Below are 18,703 nucleotides of genomic sequence, written 5' to 3'. Positions count from 1 at the left end.
TACCCACCGTAACATTGGCGCCGTTGCCGGGGACCCGAGAGATCATCCATCGATGGCGGATAGATCCCACGAGGAAGTACATGCGGAAACGGATTCCGAAGAAGAGAATCTGAACGCAGGTAACGACAATGCGGATGTAACTCTCCACCAGGAAGTTAATGATCAGAATAGAGAGGGCACCTCCGGGGTAAAAAACCCGAAGGCTAACCCCTCAGACGAGCGAGAATCGGGAAAAGGTGGACCATCCCACATAACTGAATTAATGGGGTTAGTCCTCAGTCGCTTAGAACAATTGGAGCAAGAACGGGAGAAGCAAAAAGAAACTGAAAGGTACCTCAAAGAGGAGATGGAACAGCGAAAAGAGTTAGAAAGAAAACTCTTACAACTAGAATCCTCCCTCAAGGGTCACAACTCCCGCGACGACCAAGAAGATCAATTCCCGGGTGGAGAGGATCCCTTCAGCGAGGACATAATGAGGGCAAAAGTTCCAAGAAACTTTAAAAGCCCCGATATGAACCTCTATGATGGGACCACAGACCCAAAGCATCATCTAAGCAACTTCAAAAGTCGGATGTATTTAGCTGATGCCTCCGACGCTACGAGATGCAAAGCGTTCCCGACCACTTTATCGAAAGCGGCAATGAAGTGGTTCGATAGCCTCCCACCAAGATCAATCACCAGCTTTGAAGACCTCTCAAGGAAGTTTTTGATGAGGTTTTCAATTCAGAAAGATAAGGTAAAATATGCACCGAGCCTCCTGGGAGTAAAACAGGAGGTCGGAGAGTCTTTGCGAGCCTATATGGAAAGGTTCAATAAGGCATGTTTGGAGATCCAAGACCTGCCCACAGAGGCAGTCATAATGGGGCTAGTCAACGGGCTCAGAGAAGGTCCCTTCTTACAGTCCATATCTAAAAGGCACCCCGTTTCTCTAAGCGATGTACAAGAAAGGGCCGAAAAGTACATCAACATGGAAGAGAATGCAAAATTAAGAGACCTGAGCTGGCGACCTGGACCCCCTCCCTCATCTAAAGAAAGGGAAAGGGAAGTCAAGAAGAAGGAAGAACTCGGTCTCGAAAGGCCCAGAAAATATCACTCTTATACTCCTCTCAAAACCTCTATAGTGGATGTATACAGAGAGATTTACCACACTGAAAGGCTGCCACCCCCTAGACCTATTAAAAACAAAAAAAGGGGAAAGCCGCAGCGACTACTGTGAGTACCATAAAATATATGGTCACTCCACCAACGACTGTTACGACCTTAAAAATGTGATAGAAAAGCTGGCCAGAGAAGGTCGGCTCGATAGATATCTCATGGAAAGGTCGGACACCCATGGAAAGAGGAAGCGAGATGACATGGATAGAAGAGACCCACCACCGCAGACTCCAGAGAGACATATCCATATGATCTCAGGAGGATTTGCGGGAGGGGGCCTCACTAAATTCTCTCGCAAAAGACATCTAAAAAGGGTCTACCAAGTCGAGGAAGAGACACCCGACTTCCCCACCATCTCATTCACAAAAGAAGATGGGCAAGGGATAATCCCCGGGCATGATGATCCCGTGGTGATAACTATGATCCTAGCCAACGCCCATCTCCACAGAACCCTAGTAGACCAAGGAAGCTCGGCGGACATCCTTTTTAAGCCCGCCTTCGACAAGCTAGGGTTAGATGAAAAAGAGTTGAGAGCCTACCCCGACACCCTATACGGATTGGGGGATACGCCAATAAAACCACTGGGATTCTTACCGCTTCACACCACTTTTGGAAAAGGGGAAAAATCAAGGACTCTGAGCATAGACTTCATAGTCATAGATGAAGGGTCAGCCTACAATGCCTTAATCGGCAGGACTACCCTTAATCGCCTCGGAGCAGTGGTATCTACTCCCCACCTTTGCATGAAATTCCCAACCCCAGGAGGAATAGCAACGGTGAAGGGAGATCAAAAATTGGCAAGAAAATGTTACAATGAGAGCCTAAATCTGAGAGGAAAGGGCAAAGAAGTCCACACCATAGAGCTCGGAGGCACGAGGGCCAGAGAAGAGCTGCGACCCCAGCCGGGAGGAAAAACCGAGGAGATACAAGTCGGTGGGGAGGAAGGAAAAATACTTACATAGGAGCCAACCTAGGGGAAACCCTAAAACAAAGGTTGGGAGAACTCCTAAGAGCTAATTCCGACCTCTTCGCATGGAAGGCTTCCGACATGCCCGAGATTGATCCCGAGCTCATGTCCCACAAGCTCTCGGTTTTCCCAGGGTCCCGACCTGTACAGCAAAGAAGACGCAAGCTCGGCCCAGAACGAGCCTCAATAGTAGAAGAACAAGTACAGGCGCTCTTGGAAGCCGACTTTATTAGAGAGGTCAAATACCCAACGTGGCTAGCCAATGTAGTGCTAGTCAAGAAACAGAATGGCAAATGGAGAATGTGCGTCGACTATACCGACTTGAATAAGGCATGTCCTAAGGACCCTTATCCTCTACCGAGTATTGATACCCTGGTGGACTCCAGCTCGGGGTACCAATACCTGTCATTCATGGATGCCTACTCGGGATATAACCAAATCCCGATGCATGAACCCGACCAGGAGAAAACATCGTTCATCACACCAAAAGCCAACTATTGCTACGTGGTCATGCCATTCGGACTAAAGAATGCAGGAGCCACGTATCAAAGGCTGATGAACAAAGTGTTTTCCCCCCATCTAGGGAGCCTAATGGAGGTATACGTCGACGACATGTTAGTAAAAACCAAGCAAGAAAACGACCTCTTAACCGATCTCTCACAAGTCTTCAACACTATAAGGTTGCATGGGATGAGACTAAATCCTGCAAAGTGCGCCTTCGCAGTCGAGGCAGGGAAATTTCTAGGATTCATGCTAACACAGAGGGGGATTGAGGCCAATCCCGATAAATGCAGAGCTATCCTAGAAATGAAAAGCCCGACTTGCTTGAGAGAGGTTCAACAGCTCAATGGCCGACTTGCAGCCCTCTCCAGATTTTTGGCTGGATCGGCACTAAAATCCCTTCCATTGTTTTCCTTATTAAGGAAGGGATGCCAATTTGAATGGACTCCGGAATGCGAGGAGGCGTTCCAAGAGTTCAAAAAATTCTTAAGCCAACCTCCCATTTTAACTCGACCAATACCGGGAAAGGACCTCGTTCTATACCTATCCGTAGCAAACAGAGCTGTCTCATCAGCCCTGATCAGAGAAGACGAGGTCGGACAACACCCGGTCTATTTCATCAGTAAGGTACTACAAGGCCCCGAACTAAGGTATCACAAACTTGAGAAGTTTGCCTACTCCTTAGTGATAGCCTCGCGAAGGTTGCGACCTTACTTCCAGGCTCACACAATAAGAGTCCGCACAAACCAACCCATGAAGCAAATCCTCCAAAAGACGGATGTTGCAGGGAGAATGGTTCAATGGGCGATAGAACTCTCCGAGTTCGATCTGAGATATGAAACTCGGACAGCAATTAAAGCCCAATGCCTCGCCGACTTCGTTGCAGAATATGCAGGAGAACAAGAAGAAAAACCGACTACATGGGAACTCTATGTAGACGGATCTTCCAACAAAACAGGGAGCGGCGCAGGCATAATATTGGTAGATGAAAAAGGAACCCAAATAGAGGTCTCCTTAAAATTTGAATTCCCGGCCTCGAACAATCAGGCAGAATATGAGGCCTTGATTGCCGGGTTAAAACTAGCAGAGGAAGTTGGTGCCACAAAGGTAGCAATCTACAGCGACTCACAGGTGGTGACCTCCCAAATAAGCGGAGAGTATCAGGCAAAGGACCCCAATATGAAAAGGTACTTGGAAAAAACCTTGGAGCACCTCGGGCGCTTCGCAGAAACCGAGGTCAAACACATAACTCGGGATCTAAATAGTAGAGCGGACGCCCTCTCCAAATTAGCAAGTACCAAACCAGGAGGAAACAACAGAAGCCTGATTCAAGAAACCCTTCAAGAACCCTCGGTAGCAAAAACAGAAGATAAACAAGAGACACTTGAGGTAGTCGGTTTAAACCTCGGATGGATGAATCCCTTAGTCGAATACCTGAAATTCGACATCCTCCCTAAAGAGGAAAAAGAAGCCAAAAAGATCCGAAGGGAAGCACAACACTATACCCTGGTGAGAAATGTCCTTTACAGAAGAGGGATATCAACGCCATTATTAAAGTGCGTACCGACCTCAAGGACCACCGAGGTGTTGGAGGAGGTACATAGTGGGATCTGCGGAAACCATCTAGGAGCAAGGTCACTCGCCAGGAAAGTAATCCAAGCAGGATTCTATTGGCCGACCTTGCAAAAGGATGCCACAGACTTTGTGAAAAAGTGCCAGCCATGCCAGATGCATGCAAATTTCCACGTAGCTCCACCAGAAGAGCTCATCAGTATCACTTCCCCCTGGCCCTTTGCAAAATGGGGAATGGATTTGCTAGGTCCTTTTCCCCAAGCACCAGGGCAAGTCAAATACTTAATCGTAGGAATAGACTACTTCACAAAGTGGATAGAAGCCGAACCACTAGCCACCATCACCGCTTAAAGAAGTCGCAGGTTCCTCTACAAAAACATCATCACAAGGTATGGAATACCTTATTCCATCACCACAGACAATGGAACCCAATTCACCGATGCCACCTTCAGAAATCTAGTAGCCAGTCTGAAAATCAAGCACCAGTTCACCTCGGTGGAGCACCCACAAGCCAATGGGCAAGCCGAGGCAGCTAACAAGGTCATACTGGCAGGACTCAAGAAGAGGCTACAGGAAGCAAAGGGAGCTTGGGCTGAAGAGCTCCCTCAGGTGCTATGGGCTTATAGGACAACTCCCCAATCCGCCACGGGAGAAACACCCTTCCGACTAGTCTACGGCGTGGAAGCCATGATTCCAATAGAAATCAATGAGCAAAGCCCAAGGGTAATTCTCCATGACGAGGTCGGAAACATATAGGGGCACAAAGAGGAGCTCGACTTGCTCCCCGAAGTCCGAGAAGGGGCCCAAATAAAAGAAGCGGCATTAAAACAAAGGATGACTGCCAGGTACAACAAGAAAGTCATTCGAAGAACATTTGCCCTAGACGACTTGGTCCTAATCAGGAACGACATCGGAGTCAACAAATCAGGAGAAGGAAAGCTCGCCGCAAATTGGAAGGGGCCATACAAGATCAAGGAAGTGTTAGGGAAAGGTTATTATAAAATAACCGACCTAAATGGCACTGAGCTACCAAGGTCGTGGCATGCTTGTAATTTAAAAAGGTACTATAGTTAAAAGCGAACTCTACTCCCTGATGTACTCTTTTCCCAACTTCATGATTTTTTTCCCAAAAGGGTTTTTTCTGGAGAAGGATTTTTAACGACGCATCATAGTAGAGACTAAGGGAACAGACTATCAAAACCCTTAGTAGCGAAAGAAGGTACCTCCCCAATCAATAAAGATCTTTTTCATTTATAATATCTCTTACAAATATCCTCCTTTATTTTTCTAAGTCTTTCTACGAAACGCGCCGACTTAAGCTCGACAAAACGTGAAAATCCCATGAATCGACCTAGATGGTCGTCAGGATAAAACGACGAGGTACAGGTCGGTGTAAAGAGGTTATATGAGTTGATCATAAAAACTCGGGAAACAATCCGACTCATAAGTCGGAACGAGATCCTGAGTATGAAAACTTGGAAATACTTCGATCCATAGATCGAAGTGTAAAACCGAGTAGAGGAAAAACGCATCGCAAAAATAACCTAAGTCATGAGAACTCGCTAAAACAAAAGCTGAGCATGAGGAATAACAAAAAGAGATAGGAAAACCTAAGGAGAAGTTTCAAGGACGCCTAAAAAGTCCTCAACGAAAAACAAAAGGTTTTCAAAGAAAAAGCTAAGGGGAATTCAGGAAAACCAGAAAAGCATACACGAAAAAGGTAACTTAAAACCCTTATCCAAAAAAAGGGGCATTCACCTTTGTTTGAAAGAGCCCTTATCCAAAAAAAGGGCACCGAACAGAACATTTTGTTTACGGCCTTAAAAGGCCAAAAATTGTTCACACAAACCAACAACAATAAATGAGTTTAAAAAAGGGGGGACCCACAGGCCGGGCCCCCATATAGCCATAGAAATAAAAATCACTTCTTCAAAGGAGTAGAGGAACCACCACCACCAGGACCAGGAGGGGGAGCTGAAGAGGAAGTCGGAGGAACGGAGGACGAACTCGGAGGATCTCGAGGAGGAGACTCAATAATCCTCTGCCCCCGAGTCTTCAAATCTGACTCAGAGACAACCTCGGGGACAGGAGGATACACGATGGCGCCATCAATAACTACCTTGTCAGGATGTAGAGGAGAAAGATCCAAGTCGGGAGCGATAACTCTGACTTGTTCCAAGAAAATTCTCTAAGACTCCTCGGCACCATCGGCAATAGAGTCCTCCAACTCGGCGTATGCGTTCCGAGAATTCAGTAAGTCCTTCCTCACGGCCACAATATCTTGAAATAAACTGTGATAGCTGTCTTGTGCCGTCTTCCTCAAATTCGCCTCCAAAGTGCATTGAGCCCGCAGCTTACCCTCCTCCTCCTTAAGGTGATCCCTCTCCTTCTTCAACTTATCTCTCTCCTCCTTCAACTCCTTCTCATGTTTTTCGTAAAGAAGAATCCTCCCCTCCAACTCCTCAACCTTCGAGGATGCCCCCAAAGAGCTGAGGGGAGTCTTCTCGAAAATGTCCAAAAGTTTGTCGCAAACACCCGCTGTCCTAAAACTCTCCTCGGCCATGGTGGTGAGGTGGTTTCGAACAGAAACATCATCCATATTTATAAAAGGATAGATGTTCTTTCGGACGAATGCCAAAGCATCCGCCTTAACCCCACCATCAAAAGAAGAAGGGGCCAGACTCTGAAGTCTTGCGTTTCTTCTTCTCTGGCTCGGAGAGAATTTGGGCAGAAGGGGGTGGTCGAGACAAACTTGAGGAAGAAATAACAATAGGTTGAGAGGGAGTCCCAGTATTTGTAGGAGGAGGAGGAGGAGGAGAGGTGATCGCCCTGGCACCTCCCGATCTAGCCCGGGACTTCGCCTTAGCCTCCTGGACCCTTTGGTAAGCCTCTTGAGCATTCTTCTTTGCCATATCTACAAGAAAAACGACCAACAGTCATAAGTCGGTAATGTTCAAAGTCGGTAGAAACAACTCGGAAATCAAGAATGCATGCACTACCTAATTGAGTTTGAACAAAGGTCGGCGTTCCTTGAAGGATTTTTCTGGTATCCAAGTATGGGGACCTTCCCCACGCTTCTCGGAAAAACCCCACAATAGCCGCCTCCACCTCGTCTAGGTCATCTGGACCATACTTTTCACAAGGGGAGGCCGGCAACCAATAAAGGGGAAAGCGAGGGGAGGAATGTTCATCCAGGAAAAAGGGATGGTGACCCTCTACGGCTTGAACTTTGAAAAAATAGTTTTTGAAGTCATGAAAAGATTCGTCAAAAAGGGTGAAAATCCTCCGACCTTGTATGGCTCGGAAGGATACCCACTGCTGTTTGTTGTTTAGCCCACTAAAGGGCTTGGTCATATGGAAAAGAAAGAAGAAAATCCTCAAAGAGGTCGGAAAGTCCAGCATGGCTAATAAACTGGTAGATCTTCAAAAACCCCAAGAATTGGGGTGAAGTTGAGTAGGGGCAACTTTACAGTGGTGCAAAATATCTCAAAATCCGAGAAAGGAAGGAAAACCCCAAGCGGGTGATCATACATTCATACATGAAGAAAAAATGAGGAACTGCCTCATTAACCCTCCCAAAACAGACCCGGTCTTCAGGACCCGGGTGATCAATTCATATTTTGGCTCGTCCTCCTCCGAAGTACAGAGCCGGTGATGAGTACGAAGATGAGTGATAACTCAGCATCGACCAGGGGTTCCTCCCCAAGAACAGTGTCATCAACCCACAAAGAAAGAACATCTACGGAAGCCATTTTTTTATACAAAGAAAAGTGGCAGAAACCTACAAAAGAAAAGAAAAAAAAAAAACACGGCCCCTAAGAGGAGAGATGCGAAGCCAGAATCTACAGGTCGACCTATCTACTCACAAAACAAAACATGCAAATGCGAAGCATGACATAGAAGAAACAAAACTAACCTTTATCCAAAGAAACGAAGGTTGGAAAGAACGGAAATCTTCGAACACAAGAATGCAGCACGAGCAGGGAAAAAGAAAAGTTTGAAAGATTGCAGAAACGGAAAAACGAAAGAAGAGGGAAAGTATTTATAAATAGGCTAAGGGGCATAATGGTAAAAACGAGGCAGTCACTAATGAGATTGCACCGTTACCAAAGCCCTCAATCCCTAAATGATCCCTCAACAGACACGACGCTTGAATTGACGTAACTGTCAGAAACAAAAAGTCGCGAAAATCACGTCGGTTTCAAAACCCGTGAAAGTCGGCTACAAACCCGAGTTGAATACTTGCACCCAAGCCTTAAAAGGATCTTGGGCTCAAGTAGGGGCACTGTTCATACCCTGGCCCAATGCTAAGGGCCCAGGTCCAACCAAAAGGCCTGATCCAATAGGTTAAGCCTAGCGAAGCACCGACTTCCACTTAAGAAGTCGGTGCCAACCACGACTTAGTATGAAGAAGTCGGTTATGAGATTAGCTGGCAGATAAACACTCATTCAAATGAGTAACCGCCCCGAAAATTTCTCTAACCACTTCATAAAGCCATATCTTAACCTCCCCAAGATAATGGGATAGTTAACACCCTAAAGATATGGCACTACACCAACGGTGGTTATTGGCTCACCACTATAAGTACACTGACACCAATCAGGTATTTCTAGGCCCAATACTCTCTAGACCTGCTCACACCCTTGCTAACTTAGGCATCGGAGTGTCTTTGCAGGTACCACCCCCCATTCCTGCACGCGAGCAAGTTGGACGGAGCCTCCCGAGTTGCAGACACACCCGGAGTTCTCCTCCTTCATACACTTGGGCCATCAAACGTCATCCATCTTATTAATCTCCGGTTACCCACCGTAACAAGTAGCAACATGGAGATAGATAATGTGAAATTCAGGAGTGCTTAAGTGTGTCATTAGCAAAAGAGAGACTCGAAATAAATTAGCATGCCGAGTGAAATTATATAAGAATCCAGGTGTGTTCTTACTTGCATAGAACATAGTGCAGTTTAGTGGTAATAATGGTATTGTTATGACAATAAAAAAGAAAGAAGGTGAAGATGATGGTTAGTAGTGACCGTGGTGGTAATATTGATGATAAAAATGATGAAATTTATGAAAAAAATAAAAAAAAAAGTTGAGATTTAAAAAAGAAGTATTGAAATTAGAGTTTAAAAAAATAATTTAAAAATTTTAAGTAATTTTTTAGTATAGGAATAATTATGTCATATAAAATTTATTTTTCATAAATATAATTATAATTTTTTGGGTAAAGTAATAAATTGGTCCTTTTCGTTTAGATATAATCTTGTTTTAGTTCTTAAGGTTTAAAGTGTCTTTATTTGAATTAAAAAAAATTCATTTAGTTTTAATGTAATTTCACTGTCAGGTTAAAGTTAAATAATTAATGGAATATCCTACATGACAACAGTATAAGAACAATATCGATAATTTAGAAAACAAGTACAAGCTCCAAAGATACAAAATTAACTATAAATACATCAATACATTTATTTATCATTTATCTTACAATTTAAATAAAATATGTTAACTAAATTATTGACTTTGTTCTTGTACTGCATCATGTAAGATATTTCATTAATTATTTAACTTTAAAACTAAAATACTAAATAAAACTTTTTTAAATTCAAGACACTTTAAATCTTAAACACTAAAATAAAATTACAACCAAATATAAAAATTAAAAAATTAATTTAATACTTTATCCTATTTTTTTTATAAATAAATTTATCAATATTTAAAATTTTCATACTAGAAATAATAGGTTACTGTCCTTCATGTTTTTGACAAAAGCACCGATAAATGAAAATGTTTGTACCAACAAATATTGAGCGATAAAATAATGAATTATTTATTCACGAATAAGAAAAAAAATGCTATGATCGAAAAAATAAAAAAACATTTTGAGTGGCATGGTCACAATATTAGAATATGGTAAAAATTTAGTTGCAGAATTGATTTGACGTGAAATTGATATTTAAAAGTCATTGTCAAATTAGTCAAATTATTTAACTATTTTCAATTATCAACTTTATGGGAGGCATTTGAGTTTTCGCCATAGAATAAAGTGAGGTGATTTGATTCTTCTTCATGTATCTGCACCATCCGCTCCGAATCCTCACCGCCTTCGTCACCATTCGCCACCATCTCTTTCAACCATGCTTCTTCCGTAAACTGCGGTATCTATCTCCTTCTCCTCCTTCTTCCTTTTCGCCTTTTGGTATCCACACTTTCCTTTCTTTCATTTCGTCTCTCTCTTTGCTTGCTTATTGTTTCTAAATCCAATTTGTTACTTTCAGCTTCTTCATCTTCTGTTTCTTTTCATCTTTTTCTTTCTCTTACGTGATCTGGCTCATTGAGTTTTGCATCCCTTTGTGATCTCTTGAATCTGCAACTTCTATTCCATAAAATCCAAAATAGCAGGAACAAAATTGTGTTTGTGTTAGTTATCAACAACTACATATGTGTCTCTGTTTCTTTGTTCTTCATTTTTTCATGTTGAAATGCATTCTGGGCTGTTTTCAAAATCACTTTTTTCCCCATTCAAACTTCATTTTTTTCTCCATATGTTCACTTTATTTAGAGGTTCACATGTTTTATTAGTTGCTATAATGTGATTAAAACTGGTTTTTGCATATAATTGCTCGTTAAATTGACAGATGTACACTGACATGAGCTTAACACTTAGTTTGTGACATTTTATGAGTTTAGAAGACATAAAAAAATAGAGCACACAGCACAGAGCTCAGAGCTTAGATCATAGACTGAGAATTTTGCATGCATATTTCATCTGCAGAAGGTGGTGTTGGCAGTGGTGTGGAGGCTGCAGCTTCTTGCTCAGATCCAATCCAGTTTTTCGGACACTTTTTCGATACGAAAAATGAACCTTGCTCTGCGGTTGCTGCCTTCTGAGCTCACTTGTCCAACAAGTGAAAATATTCAATATGCAAATGTGAACTTTCTTTTGTTCAAACCGTCGGTGAGAGTCTCTTGTTTTATTAAGAAAGATGATGTGCAGCCATCGAACTATGATAGAAAGAATGTGACTATATCTTGCCAATTGATGCATAGTCAGTTAGAAGAGTCATTTAAAAGAAAAAAAAGGCTACAGGTGCCTTTGCCTTTACAGAAGCCAGATTTTGTGAGAACATTGTTGATTGACAACTATGACAGCTACACATATAACATATATCAGGAGTTATCTGTTGTTAATGGAGGTATGCCATTTTTATCTTTCCTTTGAAGGTGGATGTGATTTAAAGTTGAAGATCTGCAGAATGGTAGTGTTGTAATGGTCAATCATTAGATTCTCTCCTTAGAATTGCTGTTTTATATATAGATTCAAAAGATTCAAATATATATATCTGGAGTGAATAATTAGCTTCCCACTTGTTTAGAAATGAATTATCTTGTAATTAAGAATCAAAATAAATAGCTGGTTTTGTTTTAAATTTTGCCAGTCCCTCCTGTGGTAATCCAAAATGATGATTGGATATGGGAAGAACTTAGCCATTACTTGTATGAAGAAAATGCATTTGATAACATTGTAATATCGCCTGGACCTGGTTCTCCAGCATGCCCACAAGATATAGGTGAGAACATGGATGTCTTTGTGGAGTTCCCATTATGCATTTATTTACTTCTCTGGAAGATGCAACCGAAAAATAAGTTGGTAAACTTGTTGATTGATGGTCTTTATGCATGACTTCATCATCTTAGACGAGTATTTGTATATTGTCATTGGATGCTACTTCAGTTTTTCCCACAGATACACTTTTGACTTTTCTATTTTTTTTAGGGGATTGTTTGTGAGTTGGGGTTCTGGAAGGAAAGAAAAGGTTTGTGGTGTCAAATTATGAATTTTTATGCTACAAACCCTTCCTCCTCTTCCCCTCCCCTCCAAAGTCCCAATTCGCAGATTCAACTCCTCCTTTTTCTAACCATATAAGTGAAATATCCTCAAAAGAATGGATTGTCGGCATAACTATGCCTATATGTGTTTTTAAAAGATATAATTTTCATAGTTTAATCTTATAATTTTAATGTAGTATGTGTGTTGATCTTTGTGTTATGAGGTGTCGAGATTCTTTATCTTAATAGGAAATGATTTTGTATGCGTCAGGTATTTGTCTTCAACTACTGCATAAATGCTGGGATATACCTGTTTTGGGTGTTTGCCTCGGACACCAGGTATTTTCTCCTACTTTATGCATTGATTACGCTCTCCCTTCCCCTCTTTCCCCGGGACCAATATAATGGTCTATTGTTTGATAATATGGTAAACTAATCCTTGTCCACAAATAATTGATATTGGCTATGGAGTTATTCACCAATTTCTCTTGTAAAATCCTGGCGTGTTTTCACATGTTACCTACTGCTACATAGTATCTTAAAGTTAATATTGTTACTCATCTTTTTGATGATATGATTTGGTAGGCATTGGGATATGTTCATGGAGCTCACATTGTCCATGCGCCCGAACCAATCCATGGGCGTTTGAGGTATGACCCAAAAATTCAGAAACTTGTATGCTGATTTTTCAGTATTATTATGTACTTATTATCATCAGGAAGATGAATTCACGTAAATTAAAATGTCATTTATAGGTATAATATTATAATATTTATTCCTTACTTCTTGCATTTTATCTCTTTCTACCATGTAGTGAAGTTGAGCATGGCGGCTGCCAGCTTTTTCATGGCATACCATCTGGCAGGAATTCAGGTTTCAAGGTATGTTTGCCACTATAGCCTAAAGATAATGAATTTGAATCCTCAAACATTTTAAAGAATTCAAATATTCACGTAGTATTCAATCCTGAAGTTATCATATTCATAATTGAGACATAAAAGTTATTCAATATTAACCAAAGATTGTTGCATTTAGAAACTCTAGAACATTTCACAAACCAAATGCCCCATATTGTAGTTCATTATGATAATTTGGATTTCAGGGTGAAAAAATGGCTCTGCAGTTAGATAATTTGTTGATAATATCAGAATATTATGTATGGTGCACCATGATTGGATTATTAACGTAAATTAGTCCCTTGCAATTTATGGTTAATTCATTTTATTCTTGTCAAAAGTTAAACAAGATCTATCTAATCTACCACCAGCAGTAGTAATACTTCTTTATCCCATATTTCAGGTGGTTCGATATCATTCATTGGTTATAGATTCTAAATCACTTCCTGAAGTGCTCATTCCAATAGCTTGGACGTCTTCCTCAAGCACACATCCATTTGTTGGGCCGAAGGATCATAACATCTCCAATGCTCTTGGAACACAAACAGATAAAAATGTCTTCGTTGATTCTTTTTCACCTAAAGCAGAAAATGGAACAACGAGAAGTCCAAGAGTTCTTATGGGGATCAAGCATTGCACAAGACCGCACTATGGCGTGCAGGTGTTATGTACAGACATTGTTTAATTATAATGTCGGTCTTTGTTTTTATTGGTTTAATCTTTTTTATGAACTATGTTCAACTCAACACTTTTGACCTTCAGTTTCATCCAGAGAGTGTTGCAACCTTCCATGGAAGTCAAATATTCAAGAATTTCAGAGATATTACAAATGAGTATTGGCTGAGATACAGATCATCACAAAGCAGAGAAAAATGTGTTCATTCTTACGGTAAACCGAAGAACTTTTTGTATGTAAATGCAAATTCATTCTGACACGTGTGCTTATCAAATTATTTTTGTGTGGCCACTCCTCTTGCATGGTGTGCTACAAATATTAACCAGTATGTCGGTCATGCCAAAGTGACTCAAATCTTTGTAACATGGTTTCCATGTTTTTACTATTATTTTTATTACCATTGAGTTCCATGTAATTTACTTGAGCAGTAAACTTTCTTTAGCACACATGCAGGTTTCAAGTGCTAGTAGACATTGTGGAGATTCGTATAGAAGTATTAATTCAGAGAACAGTAAAGTTGATCAGCTAAATAAGGTAGTTAATGGTCATCGACATATGGTAGATGATAATGCTGAGATGACTCGTTTAGAAAAGTTCAACGTTGCAAATGTTCATCATGCAAGAACTGATCGAAAATGTTTGAAGTTGAAATGGAGGAAATACACTCACCTGGCTAGTCAAGTCGGTGGTGCGAAAGGTATATTTTGTGGGTTGTTTGGACGTGAACCTGAAAACACTTTCTGGTTGGATAGTTCTTCCACAGAGAAGGTATTTTTTATATGAATTCCTTGTTTTTCTTTCTCCTCCTTTCCTTTTCAGTGATTTTGGATAAGTAACAGAAAGCTCTTATTCTAATCATCTTCCACATGGTAGATCTTTTCTCACTTGGATCATGAAACTCTTAATTTTTATACAACTTGCATCTCATCATCTGTGCTAATCTATATGCCACGTCTTCCACCGCAACTTACTGTTCTATATTTAACATTATTCTTGCCATCCTAATTAGGGAAGAGCACGCTTCTCATTCATGGGAGGAAAAGGTGGACCACTTTGGAAGCAATTGACTTTCAGATTATCTGATCAAAGGTTTGAAATTTATACTCTTTACTATTAAATTACTTTGTAATTATCTCTTCTCTTTTCATCGATTCTCTTCATTATTATAGATTATTTTTCTCTATCATCGTCATCATCATCATGCATTGTGTTTCAGTTTATGCATCATGCATTGTCATAGTTATCTGCATTGATGCATTGACATGAAAAAACCTTTCTATTTACCATTACAATGGTCATACCTTTTACTCTTCGGTACATTCTTAGATGAATAATGTATATTTCATTATTTTTCCAGTGATGGGTGTTCGAAAGGTGGTGGCTACTTGTCAATGGAAAGTTGTCAAGGTTCCACTGAAACAAGATTCTTGGAAGAAGGTTTCTTTGATTTTTTGAACAAGGTTTGTAGATGTACCTTGGAACCGATCAACTTCTTTATTGTACCTTAAGAGATATAGGGCTATGCCTAATCCTTTTCTATTTGCATAAGGTTCCTAGAACATAGGATCTTGACATGGGATCAGAGTCTTCATTAGGAATACTATCCTTATCATCTCCATGTACCATAATTACGTCGAATTTAAGCAGAAGGTAAAATGGGCCCACACGCCTATCTTTCAATGCCAAAAAGTTATAGTCTGAAGGAGAGTGCTAGAGGGTAGAGAACTAGAGATATAAAATCAGTATTGGCTCAATGGCTCCTGCCCAACAACTTAAGATTTCAAGATAGTTGGTCCTTGACACTTGTCATGTTTAGTTTCTTTGGTTTGGTTTTTCGAGGATATTTTGCCCTTCCTTTGCAATGTTGTCCCCTTTTTCTCCAATGAAATTTCTTTCTCCGGAGAGAATGTGTATATCCCAATTAATAAACAAGAAATATGTAGATATGACATATATAATAAAGATCCTTAATGTGCATGATTGTGGTTTAGACCAATAAAATGCCATATATGGCTTTGAATTTTGCTCTTCTGATTAGAAATGAAGAAAGGGGTATGTAGGATGCAGGATAAAGTAAACTGAGCAGAGACAAAAAAGTATAATTTTTCTTTGAACAGCCTTCATTTGTGTACTTTGTATTTTTCTTTGTACAAACTTGTATCTTCCCAATATTAACAGGTCTATATTCATTTATTTAATTATCATAATCCAATATGTTCTTTTTTCTTCTCATGTAAATATATTGCCTTCTTCATTTGGCAGGAGCTTCAATCATATCACTATGATGAAAAAGATTACGAAGGTCTCCCATTTGACTTTCATGGTGGATATGTTGGTTACATCGGGTAGGTGGTAAACTCAAAGCTATTGTATGTCTACACTGAGTAACTAAATGCTTAGTTCAAGCAATAGCATTGTTTTCTTTCAAGTTGTGCCTTTCTAATTGTGATCTCTTTATTTTGTGCATGCGATCACCTTTTCTTTCTCATCTATGAATTTCCTCTGATGCAGGTATAACCTCAAAACTGAATGTGGCGTCGCATCTAATCGTCACAAATCCAAAACTCCAGATGCTTGTTTTTTCTTTGTCGACAGCCTTGTAGCTGTTGACCACAAAAATGACAATGTTTATATATTGGCTATACATGAAGAAAGCTCAAGCATGACACAGTGGTTGGATGATGCTGAGGAGAAGCTTCTGAACTTAAATGGCTCTGAGATAATGGGGTCAGAAAAGCAGTATCTTCATCCTCTAACTTGTTCCTCACAAAGGGCCGGTTTTGCAGCTGAAAAATCTAGAGAGCAGTACATTGAGGATGTAAAGAAGTGCCTGGAATACATTAAAGATGGAGAAAGCTATGAGTTGTGCCTCACAACTCAGATGAGGAAACCGATCGAGAATTTAGACTCTCTTGGACTTTATCTTCATTTGAGAGAAAGGAATCCAGCACCTTATGCTGCGTGGCTTAATTTTCCGAAGGAAAACTTGTGTATTTGCTGCTCTTCCCCTGAGAGGTTCTTGCAGTTGGATAGAAATAATATCCTAGAAGCTAAGCCCATTAAGGGTACAATAGCTCGTGGTGCTACCGCCGAGGAAGATGAGCAACTCAAATTGAAATTGCAACTCAGGTGATCCACTTTTCTCTGGGTACTATTTAGGTCTTTTCATCATCATATCCTGAAATATTGCTACTACAGCTTAAACTATGGTTTCTCACTTTCTCGAAAGTTGTTTTATCATGTGATATATTGATTCTCAGAGTTTAGCTGATGCCTCTGTGATTTGAAAAACTATCAAGACTCTTTGAAATGTGTGATGACCTATGCTTGGTTGCAAATGAAGTTGTGTATGTAGTTCAGAATATTTTATCTATAGACATGTGCTGTCCAAGAAAATTAAACTCTTAAATTAACAGAATCCGAAATCTTAACATGCTAGTAGTTTAAGACGAAGATGGGTGAATATGTTATGAACTAACTGGCTTGCTCTCTCTTTCAGTGAAAAGGATCAAGCTGAAAATCTGATGATTGTGGACCTTCTAAGGAATGATCTCGGTCGGGTCTGTGATCCAGGATCTGTCCATGTGCCACGTCTCATGGATGTGGAGTCGTATGCAACTGTTCACACAATGGTGAGCACGATTCGTGGGAAGAAGAGGTCTGACGCCAGTGCAGTAGATTGCGTAAGAGCTGCATTCCCAGGTGGTTCGATGACTGGTGCTCCGAAGTTGAGATCGATGGAACTTCTTGATTCCATTGAAAGTTGTTCTCGAGGTATATACTCCGGTTGTATCGGATTCTTTTCGTATAACCAGACATTTGATCTTAATATTGTTATAAGAACGGTGATTATACATGATGGTGAAGCTTCAATAGGAGCTGGAGGTGCCATTGTTTCGTTGTCGAACCCCGAAGACGAGTACAAAGAGATGATCCTGAAAACAAAAGCCCCAGCAAAGGCAGTGATAGATTTTGAATAGTTTTGAGATGTCACACAACAACTTCCCCCAACAAACTTAAATCAAAGCATTTATTTCATATCATCCCACTAATTATTTAATCTTTACATAGAAGGAATATTAAAGAGTATTTTGGTATAGGTACTAGATTCAATTGTTTTGGGGTTAGAATTCAATTGGTTTTCCTTTCAATCTGAAGAGTGTCTTGTTATTCTGTTGTAGCAATGGCTGCATTGTACTATAGGTTTCTGTATACTGTAATTTCCCCAGTTTCTTGTATACATGAATTATTACATTGCAGTTTGGTGACAATTTTATTCATATATATAATATACTCACCTTTGCCTCATACTGTTTATGCTACTATGTTGCTGCTACATGAATAATAATAAAATCATTTACTATTAGAAAGATGTTTATTTGGAATGAGAGTGGTTTATTATTGTTGCCTTAATTTTATTATTGTGAAGGATCATTTTACTTTCAGAAAATGTGAGAAGGCAATTTGATATGCGGTGTTGTTGACTTGGATGTTTAAATGTTTACAATAATCTTAATACCCTCACTAGTCATTAATTCATAAATTGCTTGATTAGTGCAATGATTTAGTAGGAGCACCTCAATGTTCTCATTTGGCAAAGGACCATGAATCGTTGTAAGGTCACAAGATTTAGGTATTTTTTTTTTTTTTTAAATGAAACTCCAACGGCAGCAACAATTTATGACCAGCATGTAATATCAATATTCAGCCATGATGTCATTGCTTAGATCACAACAGTTCTTTCTTTGAGTTGGCCTATGAAAAAATGGATTAAATGGTTAAATTCGTCTTAGAAAGATCACTTGTTTTTTAAATTGGTCTTCGAAAAATTTTTGTAATCAAATTCGACCTTTAAAATACTTTAAATTAATCACATTTAATCATCCGTCACTTCTATTGCTCATGATATTAGAATTTACTAATATGACATGTTAAATTATATTATAGTGCATACCTGATAATCTTAATTGGCTATTTATAGGGTTAATTTATGAAATTAGATTAAATCAACTTTAAATTAAGAAATTTTAATGTCTCGAGGTCCTTCTCAATCTGGCCTTGATTTGATTTAATTGCATAAATTTATCACACTAACAGCTAATTAGGAGTGTC

At 40.0% G+C, this 18,703-nt stretch overlaps 1 protein-coding gene across 2 annotated transcripts; it reads left to right on the top strand.

The window, feature by feature from the left end:
- Nucleotides 1-10,231: 10,231 nt before the first annotated feature.
- LOC130950492 (aminodeoxychorismate synthase, chloroplastic-like) lies at nt 10,232-17,899 on the top strand. Of its 2 annotated transcripts, XM_057879004.1 has the most exons (14): nt 10,232-10,347; nt 10,965-11,385; nt 11,629-11,760; nt 12,291-12,358; nt 12,605-12,669; nt 12,834-12,900; nt 13,319-13,576; nt 13,678-13,804; nt 14,034-14,359; nt 14,601-14,680; nt 14,949-15,051; nt 15,854-15,936; nt 16,103-16,720; nt 17,091-17,899. In XM_057879004.1, exons 2-14 carry the CDS (start codon nt 11,049-11,051, stop codon nt 17,569-17,571), a joined length of 2,745 nt encoding a protein of 914 aa, XP_057734987.1. In that variant the 5' UTR covers nt 10,232-10,347; nt 10,965-11,048; the 3' UTR covers nt 17,572-17,899. The 2 variants fall into 2 exon arrangements, with proteins under 2 accessions (XP_057734987.1, XP_057734988.1); XM_057879005.1 differs by lacking the exon at nt 11,629-11,760.
- The last annotated feature ends 804 nt before the right edge of the window (nt 17,900-18,703 follow it).

Source organism: Arachis stenosperma, chromosome 9 (assembly GCF_014773155.1).
Source record: "Arachis stenosperma cultivar V10309 chromosome 9, arast.V10309.gnm1.PFL2, whole genome shotgun sequence".
Classification (NCBI taxonomy): domain Eukaryota; kingdom Viridiplantae; phylum Streptophyta; class Magnoliopsida; order Fabales; family Fabaceae; genus Arachis; species Arachis stenosperma.
This window is presented reverse-complemented; position numbering and strand designations above follow the sequence as displayed.